Source organism: Muntiacus reevesi, chromosome 6 (assembly GCF_963930625.1).
Source record: "Muntiacus reevesi chromosome 6, mMunRee1.1, whole genome shotgun sequence".
In the NCBI taxonomy this organism is placed as follows: domain Eukaryota; kingdom Metazoa; phylum Chordata; class Mammalia; order Artiodactyla; family Cervidae; genus Muntiacus; species Muntiacus reevesi.
Genome location: NC_089254.1, coordinates 59,614,889 through 59,635,934, shown reverse-complemented (window position 1 = coordinate 59,635,934; position 21,046 = coordinate 59,614,889). Strand labels below are relative to the sequence as shown.

Here is a 21,046-nt window from a genome sequence, read left to right as displayed (position 1 = left end):
TCTGAAATTCTTCCTCACCCTGAAAATATTTAATATAAAAAGCTGAAATAAATGCACAAGTACCATATAGCTAGTTTAGGCTTGTTTATGTACTATTTTAGTTTTGGAAAGAAAAACCATTTTGGACTTTGTGTGATGGTTTAAATCAGGGTTTCTGAGGGTTGGCACAGTTAACATTGTGAGCTGGTTGATTCTTTGTTGTGCATTGTGGAGTGTTAGCAGCATCTCTGACTCCTGTGCAGTAAAACCATTTAAGCACCTTTATCCCCAGCCTGTGACATCTAAAAATATCTCCTAACATTATGAAAAGTCCTCTGGTTGGATATTGAAGGGGAAGGCAAAATCATGCTAGATTGAGAGCTGTTGGTTTAAAAATAGTACAGTGACTTTATCAGAAAATAACCACTTCTTCCTGCTACTGTATAGGTGGTTTTCATGATGCTCTTGGAGGCTGAAAGGCTTTTTATCTCCAGAAGAAAATTAATGAGTGTTTATAAATCCCCTTCTTGAACATTTATTTTAAAATATTTGAAGAAAAGGAAAAGTGACTTTACTGGTTGCTAACCATTTGTCTGTTGCCCAGCTTGTCCACTCTTTCATTAAGTTCCTGGATATTCTATCATTTAATGTAAAAGGACAGAGTTGATTTCTTTTCCCCCTGGGCCATTAAGTCCTCAATATAAAAGATCTTGTGAATTAGAAAGTGCCCAAATAATATTGCCAGTTTAGACCTGGATGTGAAAAGGGGGATTTCACACAGGACCAGGTTTTAGTGTTAGTTTCACACCTAATGCTTTCTAATTTTGAGTAAACCACTTTAATCTTGTTTGTGCAAATTTTCTTATATGTGAATGAAGGAGAGAAAGTTTTTTATCTGCTATTTGGCTTCTAGTTCTAAATGTCTGAGATTGAAGTCTTTTGATTGTTTCTTTGGGCTGTTCCCCATCCCATGACACATCCCTCAATGCAGTGCTCCTCAAAATGTGCTCTATAAGTCTCCGTTGGTCCAGAAATGACAATGCTGATCTACAATGAGAAAAGTACAGAATCCAAGAGTAAGCCACTAGAAATGTTTCTCATGATTCTACTAAGTAGTTGTATACCTGTTACATATAGTAATAAAAATCATATTTTGCTGTAGTCTTTTAAATTTAATTTTTATAGTAATCTATTTTTATTATATTTTATGAATGTATCGGCCCACACTGAATTAGAAAAACAAAAACAAAACAAACCTTTCACTAGAAGTGGTTTGAGAAACACTGCCTTAATGTACGATGGACAATTTTTTTGTCTCTTTCTACTCTGGCAAATAATAGATATTTAATATATTCCTCCTCTGGGGCTTCGAGGGGCAAGATGTTGCCAGTCTGCCTGCTAGCAATATTAAGTTGGTGGCAAAAGAGATTTTATTATAAGGAAGTTTGCCTTACGGAGAATAAGAAGTAATTCTGGAGGAAATCTGAGGCTCTTTTTGATTGTATGTGTATGTGAGTCTTCACATGGCTCATGTTAGTGTCTTGCATTAAGACGGCATGTTTATCTTAGAACATGAACCCAAAGAGCAGTGAAAATACCCTTTTAAAAAGTATCTGATTCCCAAGAATCCCTTGCATCTGAAATCAACCTAGGATGCTTGGTCTACTGGAGTTGCCAAAACCAGCCAGTGCTGTTGACGGTAGGTGAAGAATGAAAAAATATAGCTTTTACTTTTGAAAGAGATTAATACTGATATTTTTGAGTCTATTCAATCATTCAGACTCATCTAATATTTGGGAATATCTATTATATGGACTCAGGTGTGACAGAGTCACGTGTTAACAAGGGCAGTTAAGCTGGTCACAATTTGGTCCTGGTCTTCATATGTTAAACTGGTGGAGGAGCCAGCCTTCATTTTGAGTTATTTGAGGCAGAAAACATGGCTGGGTTCCCTGCACTCTGGACCACTGTGCCAATACCTTTTATCCCATACTGGGTGGGATAATCTAGAGACTTCTACCCTCCTCCTGGAAGTCCTTTACATACGGCCTGGCATTGTTCAGGAACAGTCTCTTGGCCTGCAGTTCCTGCCTGGTGTATATGGGCTTACAGTGCACTTCCTCCTTCGAAGTAAAGAAGGCAATCTTTTTGCCTGCCCTATTAGAATCATAAAATCACTCTTTTAGTTTTTTTTTTTTTAATCCAGAAGATGAAAATGTATAACATATTTGGAAACTCTACTGGCAGACTTGGCAGGCGTTTCATATTTACTTGGACTTAACTTGAATTGGATTTGGTCCTCTGATTTCCCCACCTCCACCTCTCGGAACAAGTTATTTATTATCCGAGTGAGTCTGTGGTAGTGAATCAGACATGCACATGGCACGTCTATTGTTAAGTGTGTTTGTTCCGTAAGATTTATGCTAGCCTAAATAGTTTTATATTGGTTTTCATTGTTGAAAATTTACTGTATTCATTCTGGGTTTGGCGTTAAGTATTTGCAGTGTGCTAGGCGTCCCTGTGGTTGAATATTTTATCACTGTAACACTTCATGCAAAGGAAATTAAAAAATATATAGTGAAAGCATTTCCCTAATATGTTTCCAATCAGCTGTGTACTTTGGTAATTTGATTTGTAGGAACTAGAGAGAAGAGTGTTATTGAGCTCTTTTCAATCATTCATAATTCTCTGGGACTTTGAATCATGGTTCCGAGTTTATGAAAATGTCTATTGAAGTTTTCTTAAGTCTTTATTATTCTGTTGGTATTGAAGGTTTTCTTTTTTTTTTTTTTAATTACCACTGCAGTATCCAAAAGAATTCAGGGAAGGAGGTGAGTCTTCTCTTTGTATCTTGGATAAGAAGCATTGTGAATTGAGGTGGAATGGGTTGACAGAAGCCAGTCACTGGAACAGAGGCGGACCGTTTTATATCTGCATTATCCCGTCTGTGTATTCCTACTGCTGTACTCTTTGGGCTGAGCAGTCGGGCTGTGCTTGGTGAATCCCATGTGCCTGGTGTGCTCCTGAGAATCCAGTGTGCATTTACTAGAGACAGCTGGGTTCGTCTTCCCCTGAAACGTAACTCACAAGGTAGAAGGCGTTACTTGGACAAACTAAATCAAGATCTAGGTTGTGATCCTTGCACCATTATTTCTTTGGCTCTTTCTACAGAGGCTTAAACTTGTTTCCTTTTTTGAGACTCTCTGGCCTTTGACTTCTGCTTTTGCCAGTGAATGAGCAGGACTTCTGTTTTGGCTAGTGAACTGACGTGGGATAATCCATACATCGTCTAGTTTCAGATTTCCTTAATCTAGTTCACCACTTAAAAGTAAAATCAAAGTGAAAAATGAAATCATAGCTCTTAAAGCTGGAGGCAAGACTTGGAAGGTTTCATCTGTTGAAGACAGTAGCTTGTCAGGAATCAAATGGGTATAGAATTTTGCAATCATTTTCTATATTTTAATTTTCTTGCTTTTGCTTCTTGCCATGTTTTACATTTCCCTCTTGACCTTCAGCAATCTTAAGTTCATTTAGTCTTGTGTAAAATCCCCTTTCACAGTGATGTTTTGAGTCCTGGTCCTCTTCATACTTACTAGGTATAAATAAAGTCACGAGGTTATGTATTTTGGCTTAGAGAGTTCATCAATCCATGGTTTTCCATTTGAAAATATAATCTGTGAGGTTAATCTTTTTGGTAGTCAAAGAATTAATGTAAGTAAAAGCCAAGTGGATACTTAGAAGGCTTAGTTGTGTTTAGAGGAAAATAGCCAAGGGGCATGGTGTTTCCTACGATCACTAGTTCTGGCTTAGAAGACATAACTTCTTTTGCTTCTAAGATAAATGAAACTCACATTCATTCCTGGCCTTTCTTCCTGCCTCTGTGTTTCATCTAGGTTGTACCTATGATGGAAGTACCTATAACAGCTCCTTCAAATGGAAGAATCCTGCTGAACCCTGTATCCTGCGCCAGTGCCAGGTAAAGTCCATCTATATTACTTTCCAGTGACAAGAAATCCAGAAAGTCCTTTTCAGAAACCCTTTCCAGAACACAGAACAAACACAGAACAAAACTCCAAAGAAACAAGCGAAAAATGAGAAACGAATGAAAAACCAACTCTATCCTTGTCTATATTTATTGTGACATTCACCATAACAAGACAGATACAGGATAGTTATTGCATGGGTCTTATTTCCAGAAGCACACAGCAGAATTGTTCACCATTGTTAAATTGTGCCTGGAAAAGCTCCGAGAAGATGCATATGTCCTTGGGGAAAATTCATGTCTTTCTGTTGAGTCAGCTTTGCAAAACACAAATTCTTGTTAGCAGAAAGAGGTATTGTTAGAGGATATATGTTTTCCTTTTTTTTTTTTTTTCTAATTTAGAAACATTTTGAACTGAAGCCAGTCTGTAAACTGTTTTAACCAAAGCAATTAGTACATTGTGATCGCCATGATTTCAACCCAACCGATTTAAGAACCACCAGTTCAGCTCCTAAGGAGCCCACTGTTGCCTGGGCTGAACTCTGAAAAGAGCACTGTTTCCGTGTGACTCTAATCATTACACGTCTTAAACACAGGCAAGATAAACTAAAGGGGAAATGAAGAATCAAAATTTTCTAACTTATTTTCTTTAAAGAAATACTCTGTTAAAAAATGCTCATCTAATTTTGACATAATTTAAAATTTTTTCTCTGTAGAGAAGATGCTGTTAAATCATTTTACCCCAGGTTCATTTCGCTGTCCAAGGATATGCTGTTGCATTTAAAGGAGAAGGCACTTAGTATAATAATGCATGTTTCTCTCTGATCTTATCTCAAGTATATCGATATTTAGCTTATCGAAGTCTGAATCTTATGGAATCATGTTATTATAAGCCCACAGTGGGCATGTTCACTCATAAGATCTTCAGTTACTTCTTCAGTTGAATATTCAATTTATTTATGTAGTAATCTAAATTATTTATGAAAATAAGCAGTAGGTAGAACAAATATGAACAATAGATTAATTGATTAAGTAAATATTTGTTGAATTTTTTCTGTGGGTTATACATTCAGTTAGCTTCATGGAACCAAATGATGATGACAATGACTTTTAACAACATCAAAGCCCACGCTCATTCTAAAATTTGCCCCACCCCATCACCACCCGGCGTCTTGACTGATGCAATTTCCAATTTTTGGTAGGGACACTCTGAAAGCAACAGCCACTTGCCTTTTAGAGTAGACTATAACATTTGTGTACAATAGTCAGAGGTCTTGAAGATCCTCAGGTTGCATGAACCAGTGGTGAATTTTGTTGCCTTTGTTTGAATTAGATAAAAACCAGTATTATCTGGGAGGGAATATTCTGTTGAATGAATAACGTATCAAGCCATCATCATTTGTGAACACTGAAAATCCTATTGCTTATCAGCTTTGGTTACTAGTCACTCACCAGGACCCAGAGAGAATATATAGGAATATCAAATTATTATTGAAAGAGATCTTAAAGACCAACAGACCCAGGAGTCAGGAAGCGCTGAACTTTAGAATGAAGCCCAGAGAGGGGATGTTCACTACCAAGGATGAACTTTGCCTTTTAATTTTTCTCCTTTTATAATGCTTTGCCTAAGCCCTGTTGCTGCTGCTTAATCGCTTCAGTTGTGTCTGACTCTGTGCGACCCTAAGGACTGCAGCCTGCCAGGCTTCTCTGTCCATGAGATTCTCCAGGCAAGAGTACTAGAGTGGGTTGCCATTCCCTCCTCCAGGGGATCTTCCCGACTCAGGGATTGAACCCAGTTCTTCTCATTGTAGGCAGATTCTTTCCTGCTGAGCCACCAGGGAAAATATCATTTTACTCAATCACCATAAAGGCAGACCTCTGTTAAGTTAGTTACAAAAAGCTTCTCCTTCTCTTAGATAGTACCTTCTCTCTCCTGCTTACTTTCTTCCTTCTTTAGGGAAGGAGACCTCATCTATGAATGCAGGAAATGACTGTTTATTGGTACCCATCAGGGAAGTCTTCATGTAAGATGCTCCTCTGCTGAAGGACACAATTGCAACCTCTCTCTCCAAGATCTTTCTTCTCAGGACACAGAATCAGTAACAGAAGAGAGAGTGTAGTGTAGTGAGTAAAATATGGCTGTTGCCATTCACATAACTTGTTACTTAAACTCTCCAGACTTCACATTCATGCCCATAAAATGAGGATAGTACTACCTCATAGAGTGGTTGTGACAATGAGCAACAGTGTCATTTAAAACACTTCTGGTAGAGGCTGCGTATACTGAGTACAACTTGGTACCAGACCAATAACAGCTAGTCTAATGATCCGGTTTATTTCCACTTGAGTTGAATTCTAGCTTATTTCTTATGTCTTCTTAGTAAAGGAGTTTAATGGTGGAAAATTTACCTTTATTTTCCACTTTTAGTGTCTTACTGGAAGAGGAAAATCTGAAGATCAGAGACAGGAAATTCATGCTGGGGAGTAACCTGAATCCTGCATCTGCATTGCAGATACTAAAGGGAATTTGATCCTGGACTTTTTGCATTGCTTCAGTTATATAACTAAAGGCCAGTTCCTTTTTTGATGTTGTGTATTGTTGGAATTTAGACATCTTTTCCTTCGCAGATGTGATATAGACCATAATAAATTACTTGGTAGTGGAAGCCGCAGGTCTGACAGATGTGAAGACATTTAGAATGTAACTTTCCTTGTTGGATTGAGATGATATAGTAGCAGGCTCTATGAAGAAAATTATCTAGTTGTCAGATTGTTACATAGTGTTTTACCTTTTGTTACCACTCCCCTCAAAAGAAAATGAATAAACACACAAAACCATTTTATAAAGTGGGTAGAGAATATAGAGAAAATCCTTCAAATACCAACTCTGAAAATTGAATAAAAAAATGTTTCAATAAACATTAAAGTACTAGAGTCAAAAGATCAGTTGCAAATGAGTCCCTTGATTTTGCTATTAAGACTGAAAGTCTCTATTTTAACATAACATAGTATGATCTTTAAAATAGTTTTATCTGATCTCTTCATTTGCTGAGTGAGAGCCAGGCTCTCTGGGAAGACCAGAGAAACATCTACAATTGCAGAGCTGGTGTCTAGTTATTCCTGGAAGGGTGGTGAGGATTTAGGTCTCCAGATGCCAGTCTGGGATATTATGTTTGTCCTCTGTGGCTTATAATTAATGGCTTAAAGTGTAATAACAATTATAGATCATATAGTACATGTTGAAAACCTAAAACAGTTGTGAATGAACAGCTAGACTCTGTCAGCTACTGACAGACAGCAAGGAAGTCTTAAATACTAGATTTAAAAGAAAGGAAGAAATCGGAGTCAAAGAGAAAGAGCCAGAACAGGGAAGAGAACAGGTGACAAGATTTGCACTTTGAAATGGACAAGCTGGAGCCATCAGACCTCATTTGTGCCATGGACCTATGGACCCGACGCCTATCCCCCTTTGCACTTTTCGTGTTCAAGTTCTTCTCCTACTACTTTGGTTACTTTCCAGAAGTGAGTAAATCTCAGTGGGAATGCTGGGGCTGACGTCGATTGTGGCATTCTGTTTTTCAGGAAGGCGTTGTCACAGAGTCTGAGGTGCGATGTGTCGTTCATTGTAAAAACCCCTCCAAGCATCTGGGAACATGCTGCCCCACGTGTCCAGGTAACCTCGCAGAAAGGGGAAGGCAGTGCGGCTCCCCGGTACAGTGCAGCACTGTTGAAATCCTCCAGGGTTCTCTCAATCACGCATGATTTTCCCACTCCCGACTGGATTTTTTCTCCCTTTATGTCTGTGTACCTAATGGGTGAGGAGAGCAAACTCCTTTGCATAGAAATGTCCGGTTGGATTCTGGCGGGCCCAGGATGACTGCAATGTGCTGTAGGTCTTGGCAAGGATGCTCCGGGCTCCGGAGGCCTGCTTTCCACTCCACAGGGCCACAGGTAACGCTTATTTTGGAAGGAAAGGTTGTGGCTTTCCCTTGCTTCCAGAAATGTCTTTTTACTGCTTCATATTGCAATACCTTGGCCGGGGCTCGCCTTGGTGATGAGGCGACCAGATGTTTTCTGAACACCGAGAGCTGGGTCCCTAAGTGGATTTAGCTTAAGGCTTTGCTGGTCTCGGTTTTCTGCGTGGTGCAGCGACTGGGAACCACTGTCTTTTTAGAGGGCCCCAGGGCCTAGCTGACAGCAAAGTGATCTTTCCTTTCCAGTGGCTGGAGTGTTTCCTCTTACTTCTCTGAACAGGATTACAAAGGCCTCCTGCCTCTTTTCTTGCCCTTAGGTACAAGCCCGGGGATTTTGAGGTGAGAGATTTTTTTCTGATCCCTTAAGCCCCTGGCCCATACTCTTCAACAGATGTTCTACATTTTGGGTTTTACTCTGAGTGCTTTTCCTCACTGGAGGCGATACTCACAACTACTTCTCTTTGCTTTTGAAGTTAATCTCCAAAGGGCCTTCTGTTCTGTGAGCCTTCCCGGGAAATGGCGAAGGCACTGTCATGGGATGCTCTGTGAAGATGAGCCCCTGTCCCTTCCCTTCCTGCCGTTTCCCTCCACACAGTCTGCTGTGCTCCCAGGCCTGAGTCCCTTCCAGGGTCCAGCCTTCCCTCATCTTTGAATGACAGTGAGGACAATCTCTCTCCACTGCTGCTAACCTTCCTGAGTTCCCTGGACAGTCTTTTTTGAGCCAAGCTTCCTTTTCACACTGCAATTTCTGTTAAGCTTGTATTACTGGATAAGCTTAAGTGAAGGCCAGAAAGTTGAAAGTAAAATAATCCTTTCCATAACTCAGTTATTTTGTATCTATCAAACAGAGTTTGTTTGAGTACCATTCCCCTCTGAATGCACTGAGTGCTTTGCATCATGTAACCATATTCTAAAATGCCTAAAGGATCTTTATTAAGTTAGCTCAGTCATTCTCTAGGCTGCACATGAAAATCACCTGGGAAGTTTTAAGGAATAAACCTTGATGCCCAGGCTGCATCCCACACCAATTCCATCAGAATCTTGGAGGGTGAAACTCAGGCCTCCTGGATAATTTCTGTGCACAGCCAAGCTTGAGATTGATAACAGAGCAAATTTTATATGCAATAGAGATTTAAAAGATATCAAAGCTCTTAAATACGAATTCAGTTGGGTTGAGTAGACTGCCGTTTTATTGGTGCAGAATCAACTCGGCATATATAACATTCCTTTTCACTTAGGAGATAGTCATATTTTTAGACTGCCTTTGAAAGTGCGCATATAGAAACAACAGAGTGAATTTATTTCAGCAGTTGAAGTTATCATATTTGAGCAATTACTTCTCTCATTTTGTTTTTTAGTTGAGTTCCCAGGAAAGAAGGGCTGAGCTCTGTAATTGCACATATTGTAATGTTAAGTCTTCACCACCATTTCAGTAAGGGATGAAGTACTGTTATTAGTTCACACAGGCAGAAATTTGACTCAATGAGGATAAGTCCAAAGGTGGGGTTGGGGTCCCCGGCCTCTTTTCTTTTCTGGCCACCATACTGTACTACCTCCCCCTACACCACACCATGATAATTAAACTTGGGTCTGGATGCCCTGGGAAGCAAATCTCTAAAAGTTAGATTGCCAGTCAGCCCGGATGGGAGGGAGTTTAGAGGGGAATAGATCTGTGTATATATATATGGCTGAGTTGCTTTTCTATACACCTGAAGCTATTACAACATTATTAATTGGCTATACCCCAATATAAACTAAAAAGGTAAAAAATTAGCTTGCAAGTGCTGCACACTAGCCCCCTGACATCTGGGTAGGCACTCTGCCTTTGGTTATGGGGTCAAGAATGAACTTTATTCTCTCTCCTTAATTTCAAAGACCAACCTTTGGCATGAAAATCACAAGACTCAGACCTGGCCACATCCAGACTGCATTATCCTGTGTCTTGGGAAGGAGGCCTCAGCCAAGTCTAGAGAGGGACAGTCCATTGAGGCTTTGGGGTATTCTCCTTGTAATTCAGAAGGACTGGCATCTGTCATTGATCATGGAATGGTATTCCACATAATGACAAACACGTACAGCTTGTGGTCAGTTTCTTCCTGAAACAGATTGCAGGACATTCTTAGTTGTCTGCTCTTTCTTTTCTCGTCTGACTCTCTTCTCAAGAAGGATGGGCTGTGAAGGGAACAGTTTGCAACAGTTTTCATTTAAAAATTCATTATTTAAGTTATTATGTGGATTGTGCAGTTAACCTGTCTGGCAATCTGTATGACAGAACCAGTGGTGCAAACATATATGAAAGCATTGAAGACCCGTTGTTGGAAATGGGTTTTGAAAAGAGATGACTGGGCACCTGCCATTATTAACAGTGCTGAGATATGGCCACGAGGAGGGCACCACACTTATCAGGTCTCCCGGATCAAAGGGAACAGCAGGAGGGTGGCTCTGGCTCCTCCCCCTGGCTCTGGTTGTGGGCATCAGAAAGATCTTAAAGCCACAGTTCACCCAGCTATTCAGCTTCAGTAGCATTTGTCTCCATGCTTTTCAGTTGAACAAAAGGCTTCATATCTAGCTTTAAAATGAATAGGTCCAGTGGCTTGATCGGGTGGTTATGGGCAATGCTCACATGTTCAGATGTTCCTTTTGTCAGGAACCAGCTGCTTTGAGAGTTTGGTGGGTTCTGTTGACAACTTTGGGTTTCCCAGGTGGCACAGTGGTAAAGAATCCACCTGTCAATGCAGGAGATGTGGGTTCAATCCCTGGGTCAAGAAGATCACCTTGAGGAGGAAATAGCAACCCAACCCAGAATTCTTGCCTGGAAAATTCGATGGACAGAGAAGCCTAGTGGGCTACATACAGTCCATGGGGCCACAAAAAGTCATCCATAACTGAGCATGCGTGTTGACGACTTTAGTGGACAGGCCTTGAACACCTGTTCTCAGGGGCGTGGGTCAGTTTTTCACAAGAGCCTTTGTCTATCTGTGGAAAGTGACCTCGGCTATTCTGGCAAAGCAGCTGGTGAGGACAGTCCTGAGGAAGGAGGCTTTGCTGCTAGCTGGCCCATGTGGTGCAGGGTCACTGGCCAGCCTGTTCTTCGGGTCATCTGTGACATCACTTAATGAGTAGAGCAGCGAGCTGGGCATCTTTCTGATAGGAGGCACCTCCTGGCTCTTGGGCCTATTTTTAGCCAGACTTGTTGGGGACATCCTAGTCCCTTCAACAACACACAGGGTGGGACTGAAAACCTGTGTGGTGCCTCCTGCCTTGCCTTTGTCCTTTCTCATCTTGGTGTCTGGCCCTCTGCGTGATATGGCCAGTGGGTTGGAGCTGAGTTAGAGCCCAGCTGAGTTAGAGCCGGACGAGTTCCTTCCTCTCTCTGGGCCGTGTGTTCCTCACCTGCAGGGGCAGTGATCCGAGTCCGTGCTCTGTCAGCTCACTGAAGATACAGTGAGGTCAGGAGTGCAAAGGGTCTGGCAAAAGCTGGCTACTTCTGGCTACTCTTCAGGTGGCAGCGCTTCTTGTCATTTGCTGCTAAGCTCATCCTTGACCTCTCTGGCTTGACCTTCTCTTTGCCTCTTCCACCTCCTCTGGAAGTTGGTTCCCTGGCTGTGATGGGGGTGGTGCTGGGGAGCTCCTCAGACTCTGCAGGGCCCAGAACCCTGTACTGCTGCTGCTCAGGCCAACCTGACTTCCAACATTTTGTTTGCTTCCTAGCATCTTCAGGTTTCTGGGTCCATGTTGATTTTTTGTATTCTACAGGTTTTTTTTTTTTTTTTTAACTTTGAAGCAGTCTTGTCCTCTGATTGAAGACTATGCTGTACAAGTTGGGGGTGGAGGTGGGGATGGTTGCTCAGTGGCTAGAAGGATATAATGTCAAGCTGAATCAAGACTGTGGCCCTGATTTGAAGCTCTGCTTTGCTTTCCAGGCTGTGTGTTTGAGGGGGTGCAGTACCGAGAAGGGGAGGAATTTCAGCCAGAAGGAGACAAGTGCATCAAGTGCTCCTGTGTTGTAAGTACTGCCTTGGATGTTCCCAAGGTATTCCTTTTGGTCAGCTGTGCCTTCAGCTCACCAGCTCCAGCCCTAAGTCTCTTTATAGTTTCTCCTCTCCCTCTTGATCTGGAACCAAGGAAAAAGCTCAGCACTCTCAGGTGGGTATCTCAGCCTTGGCAGTGTTAGTATTCTGGGCTGGGTAGTTCACAGGTAGCAGCTGTCTTGCGCCTCGTAGGATGTTTAGCAGGACCCTTGGTCTCTACCCATTGGATTTTAGGAGCACTCACCCTCGCACTTGTGGCCAGCAACAGTGTCTGCAGACATTGCCACGTGTGTCCTGGAGAACATGATCACTCCTGATCGAGAACCACTGGTCTAAAGAGTGAGGGAGAGGGGTTGATTTTACCTCACCTGCCTTCTTTGGGCCATTCTCCATTCTTTGGGCCAGAGAAACTTCTTGCTTAGGCAGCTGTTGGGTTCTTTAGTGAGGTCAAATGGGAAGCAGATGGAGATAAATGTAGCTTGCTTTGGAGAGAAGCTGCTTTGAGGATTGGTCAATTATACTGAGGAGAATGGACAGGAGGAAATGACCCCTAAACCGTGGATTGAGGGCAGAGAAGGGATTAGTGAGACAAAGCCATAGACTTGCCTTTTTAAGCACTGTTGATTTGTAATTCACAGACTAAGGATATCTTCACAGTGCTTAGGAATGAAAAACATATAACATATGTTATAGTTTTAAAGGGATATTTTTTATTAATGTATTTTAAAATTGGAGGAAAATCACCAATGATGGTGGTGGTATTGATGATGATGGGGACTCTAGTTTTAATCAGCTGCTTCAAATTATTTACAGTAGGGAGTTAGTACAACCATAAGTTTTTTAAGCTTTTAATCTTTTGCAGTAAAGAACACACAGTACTCATCTCAGAATATTAAAAAAAAAACAATACATGGGGAACTTCAGCATCCTAACTTCACCAAAGCAGAATCATATGTGGATCATCATAAATCATAGTATTTGTCATTTCTTTACATGTCTTTTCCAAAATATTTCCTCCTTCTATAGCACACATGCACATACAACTTAGAGAGTCCAGATTAAAGTAAGCATGACCAAGGGTTATAGTTTTTGCAAGGGGAAGAAGGACAGGAAGGAGAGAGAAGGAAGGAGACACAGGATATTTATATCTATACCTATAGATATATAGTATTTATATCTATAGATAGATATTTATATCTATACCTATAGATAGATACAGATGTAAAAACAAATATGTAATATAAGGTATATGTACATTATATACCATGTATGTGTAAATATAAATATGTAATATAAGGTATAGAGAATATCTTATAAGAATATATAAAACACAGAAGTAGCTAATTAATGAAGATGAACACGATTTTGCATATTCAGACTCAACTTCCATGTTTTTCCTTTCTTGATAATTATGACTAAATAGCTCTTTTTTTCTTTTAATAATTTCTATTTGTCACTAAATACTGCGCATTTCACAATTTTATTTCTTCCACACTGGTAGCTGTAAAGTTTTCTGATAGTTAAAAAAATTATTTTCATCTCATTCTTTTGGGTAGATTGAGGAAAAACAAGGCAAACTTCAGTAGGAAACTTTAAATCTGAATGAATTATTGTTTCCATAAAGGTGGGCCAAGTTTAGGCAACTGAGCCTCCTTGGGGAGAAAATTTAGAAGGTGGCAGGGAGGATGGGAGGCTCCCACAATTTCACCAATGACGGTCACACAAAGTTATCCGATGTTGGGAATGGAATTGAGTTTAGAGATTATATGTAAAGGGTCATATACGCATGCACCAAGGTCTTCAGACTTTGTGTGTTTATAAAGACAGTGCATGATCAATGAAATACACCGGAGGGCCAAATTCAGGCCCTTGTAAGTACTGCTTTTATTTTCAGTTGAAGAAAGAAAAATCCAAAGAAGTAGTTGCTTGCCCAGGCTTTCCTTCTGATGAGTTCCTCCAGATCTATATTCTATATCATTTTCTATATCCCTATATATTCTAATCTCCTGTGTTTCTGTATTCCTAATCCTATATTCTTTCTAGTTCTCCATGTTACCACCCTTGGCACATAAGGGACAGCTGATGGTGTTGACTGTCCCCGGTGTCAGCCTGTGAGTTAGTAAGGGAAGGAGAAGAGGAGATGGAGCTCTTGCCTGGGGACAGGGCATTTATGAGTTGGCTTGGGTATGCTGCTGCTGCTGCTGCTGCTAAGTAGCTTCAGTCGTGTCTGACTCTGTGCGACCCCATGGATGGCAGCCCACCAGGCTCCTCCGTCCCTGGGATTCTCCAGGCAAGAACAGTGGCTTGGGTATAGGTAGAGTCAAAAGAGCAGTTTTCCCACTGCAATGTTGTGAAGTAATTAGCCTCCAACTAATAAAAAAAAAAAAGAGCAGTTTTTCTTTTTGTGAATACAGAAGTTTGAGGCATAAGCTTTCTTTTTTGCAGCTTGTTATGAAAGTAATTTGATTTTTAATATGCTTTTATTTTGCTATCTTTTGATGTAGTATGCTAAAAAAAAATAAGAGAGAGAGAGAGAGGCAATGTCTTGGCAGCAGATGGCCCTGTCCTGAGACTGGCAACCGGACAGATGTTTGCGTTAGAAGGCAATATTGCAAATGTGCAGCCTGGCCCTGGCCCCATGAGACTCAGAGTGTGAAGGTTCTGCCTGGCCATGGGCTCAGACACCTTGCTGTGAACAGTGCGGGGAGTAAGGGGGTGAAACTGGACAAGGGCTTCGGACAGGACCTGTGAGAGGCTGGGTGGTCCACTGAGGAGATTACAGGGAGGGTATGCCCCTGGAGGCTGCAGATCCCCCAGTTTAAAAAGAAGACTGTGTATGATTATCTGCTATGTTTTGGTAAAAAGGAAAACAATGGTACTATAAATAGAGAGACAGAAACACACCGATGCATTTGGGTATATATGTGGTGTTTGTGTGCATATATATTTGCATGCATAAATGTCTGTATCTATGGGTGTATCTCTCCACACACACATATCCAAATCTATATAAGCATGCCTATAAATATAAATACAGACACCCATTTACATGTCTAACTCTGGATTCCCCCAGAAACAGACTCTGCAGCAAAGGTTGGGGTGTAGGGAGTCTCATGGGAGATGGAGGATACTGGCAGAGGAGAGCAGAGATGAGATAAGAAGGGGGAGGCAGCTAGCTGAGCGTATGTGACCAAGTGTGGATCATTGTGCCTGACCGGAGTTCACCCTTGCTGGCAGACTTGGGAAGCCAAAGGAAATCATGCCTCAGAATTTCCTGCCTGACAGTGAGGGAGATGAGTTATGGTTGCACCACCTCCTGTCTGCTCCAGTGGGGGAGTTGATTGGGTACCCTTTTGAGCTGCCTCTCAGGTGGCAAAGTGGCCTCTAAGAAAAAGAATACAGGAGCAGGCAGCTGACGCCTGGTGTATGCACTCAGGTGAGCGAGTGCAAAGGGGTGGATAGGGCCACAGCAGTTCGCTACAACATATATGTGTGTGTACACAGGTACATGCATGTATGCAAACAAGCACAGGCATTACTATCTTTGTATCTCTGAATATGTATGCATATAGGTACATGCACATGCCATCTGTCCCTGGATTACGAGTTTTTTCCCTAAACCCATTACTTCCTTATTCTTTGCTCATGTCTCCATCCCTGTTTGGAATCCCTTTCTTTTCCTTCTTCACCTGGTCTGTGCTTGGCCTTTCAAAGTTGTTTATCATCACCCACGGAAACTCCCTGACCACTCCATCCCTCTAGGCAGAAGCAGAAACTGTTCTCTCATTTGTATTCCTGAGGCTCAGGGCTCTCCCTGACTGGCTTACCTGCCGTCTGTCCCTCCCTCCTTCCCTCGTGTGCAGACACATGCACACACAGCACACAGGCACACACACTTCCAGGTGGGGCCTTGCTCCATTGTAGCATGATTACCAGAGCATATTCCTGTTTTGTGTTAGGCCGTGTCCTCCATCAGGGAGGGAGGTGTGTTTTCTGATGCTCATCTTGCTGACCTCTGAGCTGAGCCGTATGGGTGCTCAGTGATGCTGGCTAGCTCTTCACCTGCTTTCATATTGCTATCTTGTAATGGTGTATGCTGAACCAGTAATCTCTTTCCTTCCAAACTGCGACAGTTCTGCCCTTTAAAGCTGGCCAGCTCCTTCTTGCCTGAGAGAATGTGTGTGTGTGTGTGTGTGTATGTGTGTGTGTGTTAGTCACTCAGTCGTGTCTGACTCTTTGTGACCCCATGGACTGTAGCCCACCAGGCTGCTCCTCTGTCCATGGGATTCTCCAGACAAGAATATTGGAGTAGGTTGCCATTCCCTTCTCCAGAGGATCTTCCCAATCCAGGGATCATACCCGAATCTTCTACATTGCTGGCAGATTCTTTACTGTCTGAACCTCCTGAGAGAATAGCTATTGTTAGATAAATATCCTAGTCTCATTAGGTTACTGTTTGCCTTGGAGCACACCCCATAATGTGTAAAACATCTCTAGTGTATATTACCCATCTCTGATGGATGAATTGCCAGCTCTTCAAGTAAATATATACACCATGAAAATTGTATTTTACATCCAGCCCCCTTCGTTACATTCTGAAATTTGTGAAAATCTGTCTACCCATGTTTTTAGGATGTGGTGACAGAAGCAGACCACCAGAAAGACACTCCATCTGACTGAGATGGATTCCTTGGGTAATGGAGCAAATGCCTTACACATGGTTTCTCATCCTTGCTTCAGGTCAAGACAGTATATACAGCATTCCAGACAGCTGAGAACATGCTAATGTTTGACGATATCTGGAGAGGATTTCACAACCTCTCGCTCTTACCCATTTCAGAAGCAGAGTGTCTCACATTTTTCGGTGTGAATAGCATTATGATTCATGTAGAAAATGCAGTGCTTCACAGTCACTTGTGAAACTGCGTCATCCCCATGTTCCCACTATACATAAATGACAGAGCCAAGAGTTACTTCTCTAGAGAGATGGTACTTATCAGGGCAGTGGACCCTTGAGTTCCTTGAGCTGTTCCTTAGTGTTGTCTGAATCATAGCAGAGTGCATTCCTCATGGTGTGTGTTCAGTGAGAGTGAGTCCTGTGTTCTTTTTAAAAATGAAAGAAGATGATTCTTTCCTAAGACAGAAGCAAAGAGTAGCTTATACAGTATATTGAACATTCATCTGAGGTTTTATGACCTGCCTAACTGAACAAGAGCTTCCATCCTGGCTCAGCAGTAAAGAATCCTCTTGCAATGCAGGAGATGCAGGTTCGATCCTTGGGATGGGAAGATGCCCTGGAGGAGGAAATAGCAACCCACTCCAATATTCTTGCCTAGGAAATCCCAAGGACATAGGAGCCTGGTGGGCTACAGTCCGTGGGGTCGCAAAGAGTTGGACACAACTGAGCAACTAAGCAACAACAGACTGAACAGTAAGCAGTTCACGGTGCCTTTGTTCAGTCAAGTGTTCAGGTTGGTGGCAGTTGGTACAAATATTTCCGGAAAACCTGATGTCTTCAGGCATGTAAGGCTAAAGTCCAGGGTGCCAACGAGAGGTGTTTGTATTCTGTTTTACCAAACTATTTTAAGAACCCTATCGGCTCTATGTTCTTGGAAATCACTTACTGAAGGTAGGGAAGCCCACAGAGCTGTAAGATGCTCTAAAAAAAGTGGCAAGTCCTCAGTCTGCAAAACCAGCCAGATTAACAGGCCAAGATCAATTACTTTTGCTGACAAAGGTGTATTAAGTACTGAGGATTTTTACTAATAAACATGGCTTGTTAATGGCCTGTCTGTGATGAAGGAGCTGTACTTTATTGGCTCTTAGAAGCCCTGGACTCCATAAACACCTTTGCTCTCACTTGTACTTTAGATACTGCAAAGTGCTGTCTCCCAGGGAAAATCAAATTCCCAGCAAGGTTATTTGGAGAGAACAAAGGAAATGGAGATCTTCGTGGTTCCCATTCCTCTTAGACCAGATTCCTTAAGATGCTCTGCACAGCCTGGCATGGTCCAACTTCTGCCAGGCTTTCTGGCCTCATCATTGATCCTTCCTCGTTCTCTCTGCTCTGGTGTCTGGGCAGATCCTCCAGATCCTCGCTACACAAAGTGTGCATCTGACCAGCCGTATTGGCCTCACCTGAGAGCTTGCTGGAAACGCAGAAGTTTGGGCCCTACCCCAGGTCCAGAATTGAAATCTACAGTTTGGCAAGATTTCCAGAAAATTCATTTTCCAAATAGAGTTTGAGGAGCTCTGGTCTAACAGCTCTTGGTCTTTCCCTGGGCTGCTTTTTCTTTCTTCTTTCCACTTTGCTCCATGTTTTGATATCCCATGCCTAGTTAACACCACTCATCCTGCTCTTGGAAGCTCAAACATTCCTTCTTTCCAGAAGCTTGTGTGACTCCCAAGGCTAGATCGGGTACTATTGCTAAACCCTGTAGAGCAGCCCATACTTTACTTCCTAAACATTTAAAAGGATTCCTAATTAGATATTTTTGTGTGTAATGATTTTATTTAACTCTTTGCGGGTAAAGTGTTCAGTCATGTCCAACTCTTTGCAACCCCATGGACTGTAGCCCACCAGGTTCCTCTGTCCATGGAATTCTCCAGGCAAGAATACTGGAGTGGGGAGCCATTCCCTTCTGCGGATCTTCCTGACCCAATGGTAACTCTTGTGTCTTCAGTGCTTGGTGCATAATGGATATTCATACTAATTGTTGCATTCAGGAATAAATGAATGTTGACTTTGATTTCTATTTCTTTCCCTACTGCCTCTTTCTCCTCTCTGCTATTTCATATTCTGCTGCACGTTTTGTCTTTTCCATTTCTGAAAGGAAGATGGATGTATTTGCAGCCGCTGTAGTACTTATTATAAATTGCTTTGTATGGAATGTGGATGACTTCCCTAAGGATGTCTTGCTTGAAAAGTATTGCTTGAGCCTCAATGATTTCCAATACTCATGGCAATGGAAAGATGTAGTGGCAGGAAGCACTGGCCAATGGCTGGGGCCACTCGCTGTGGCAGAGTTTGGAAAGGAAAGCATAATTCTCCACCCTCAGAGCTGACTTTGCCCTGAAATATGGGGAGATGTGCCTGACCTCTCCCCGCTCCAGTCTGTCCAGCTTCAGATTGTACTTCCCTGTAATAGGAAGCAGTGGGGTAGCTCGTCCTTTTCCTGGTCACGTGACACCATGGCAATCCAAGTTACTTATTCCCAGCCATGGCGCTGCTCCCCTGACCTGGGAACTTGGGACCCTCAGTGCCTGAGTCCTCTCACGTGGACTCTGCCTTACTCTTGGTAATATGTGCAACTTGGCACATTTTAGAGATAGGCTGTCGTTATGTCTTCCCTGCCCATGGGGAGAAATTTGGCTGCATTTGGGCAATAAATTGGAGAACTGAGCAATTATTGAGTGAATTAGATTAATGTGGGCAGTTTCTCTAAGCAGCGTGGGCCAAAACCCCTCAGAGTAGTTTGCAAAACTAGTTTGAAATGTCAATGTAATTGCTGCAGTGTTCCATATTGCATTGTGGTTGTACCATCACTCTGAGGATAAAAAGATCCTGGCTTTGAACAGTCAATTTAAAAAAGAAAAGGCTTTTCTTTAAGGACTGGTTAGCACTTGGCCACTGAAAGGGGCCTCAATTTGCTTAGTAGAGTGGCTGGTACTCTGCCTGCTTTTGGCTAGACCACGAGGTCCTGAATCTTGGGGTTTTATGTTAGGATGAGTCTAAGCAATTGTGGTTTCTCTATCAACCTTCTGTTCGAAGGTCTATTTAATGCCTTTCTCTTCAGGGTGACTACATAAATTTACAGCTATTGTTATAGGGGTGTCAAATTCTTGCTTACTGAAAATAATACCAAAGTAAGGCAGAGCTAAGGATATTGCTTACTGTGGTTATCAATGATTACCTTGATGGAGCCTTAAAATATTATTTTAGAAGGAAGAGGACAAAGATAGGATATTTGTGAGGTTCTTTGGGGGTGGGGGAGGCTGGATTGAGGTGAGTTTTTTAACATAAGGACTTGAGTTGGACTGGGCAATTTTCATGGTATACTGTATCATGATATACATATTGGTGGACACTATGAGGTAAGCTTCATGGCTTGTCCTAAAGAGTTCATGAGCCTGGTTGAGTTATCTGTGTTGCTAATACTTTCAGTAAGTTCCTGAAAGCAACAGGAGGCTCAATTTTTTTTATGTTAAAAAGATTGTAATAACTGTTGTATATTTTAAATCCTATTTCAGCCCTGTCTCATGTATTTTCAGGCCAACACTTGAATTTTAATCCCCATACATGTCTTAATTTTTTGTGGTTTCTAAGGTTCCTTATGTTTATTTCTTTATATACTTTATAGTTGAAGCTTCTTGTAAAATTATTTTTCTACATAGAGAGCCACCATCTGAAAAATGAGCCTAATAGGTAAAGAGTTAGAAAGGAAATTTCTTGTGTGACATTTGAGCATTTATAGGAAAACACACAGTTTGAAAGAGATGAGCAAATTATTTATTTATAGAGGAATTACTGGTACTAATAGCTACTCTTATAGAGTGTATACTCTGTGTCAGATACATATAGTGCTATAATTTTCATTTTCAAGATAGTCCTATATATCTCGGGGGCATTAGCCCCATTTTTTTGGTGAAGAAATTGAGATTTGAGAAGTTTAATCGCTTGCCTAAGGTCAAAAAGTTAATAAGAATTGAAATCCTGAACTATGTGATTATAGTCACATGTTATTTCTATCTCATCTACCACCCCCCCGCCCCACCCCACCCCATCCCCAACAAACCCGTGTCATTCTGAGATACCCAGTGTATGGGTTTTTGTAGACATTTGGAAGTGGGACATGCCATCTGAATCTATGGAATGAAGAGCAACCAGATATTTCAAGGGAGAAATAATGGTGATGTGAGCATCTACAAAGAACCTTAATTTTGGTGCAAGAGATATTAACACAATACAAATGTGAATTACACTTCCTTTCTCTGAGGTTCACAAGTCTCAGCAAGTTTAAACTCATACCAGATTTCAGCCTTGGGCGTTCAGCCTAAGTCTGTCATAATGATGGCAGAGT

At 41.7% G+C, this 21,046-nt stretch overlaps 1 protein-coding gene across 1 annotated transcript in view; it reads left to right on the top strand.

Moving 5' to 3' along the window:
- Window positions 1-21,046, top strand: part of BMPER (BMP binding endothelial regulator) — a 252,218-nt gene that overhangs the window by 62,039 nt on the left and 169,133 nt on the right. Inside the window, exons 4-6 of the mRNA XM_065938888.1 lie at window positions 3,873-3,955; window positions 7,544-7,634; window positions 11,859-11,941. Of these exons, the coding sequence (XP_065794960.1) occupies window positions 3,873-3,955; window positions 7,544-7,634; window positions 11,859-11,941 (257 nt within the window). The remainder of the gene's footprint in view (window positions 1-3,872; window positions 3,956-7,543; window positions 7,635-11,858; window positions 11,942-21,046) is intronic.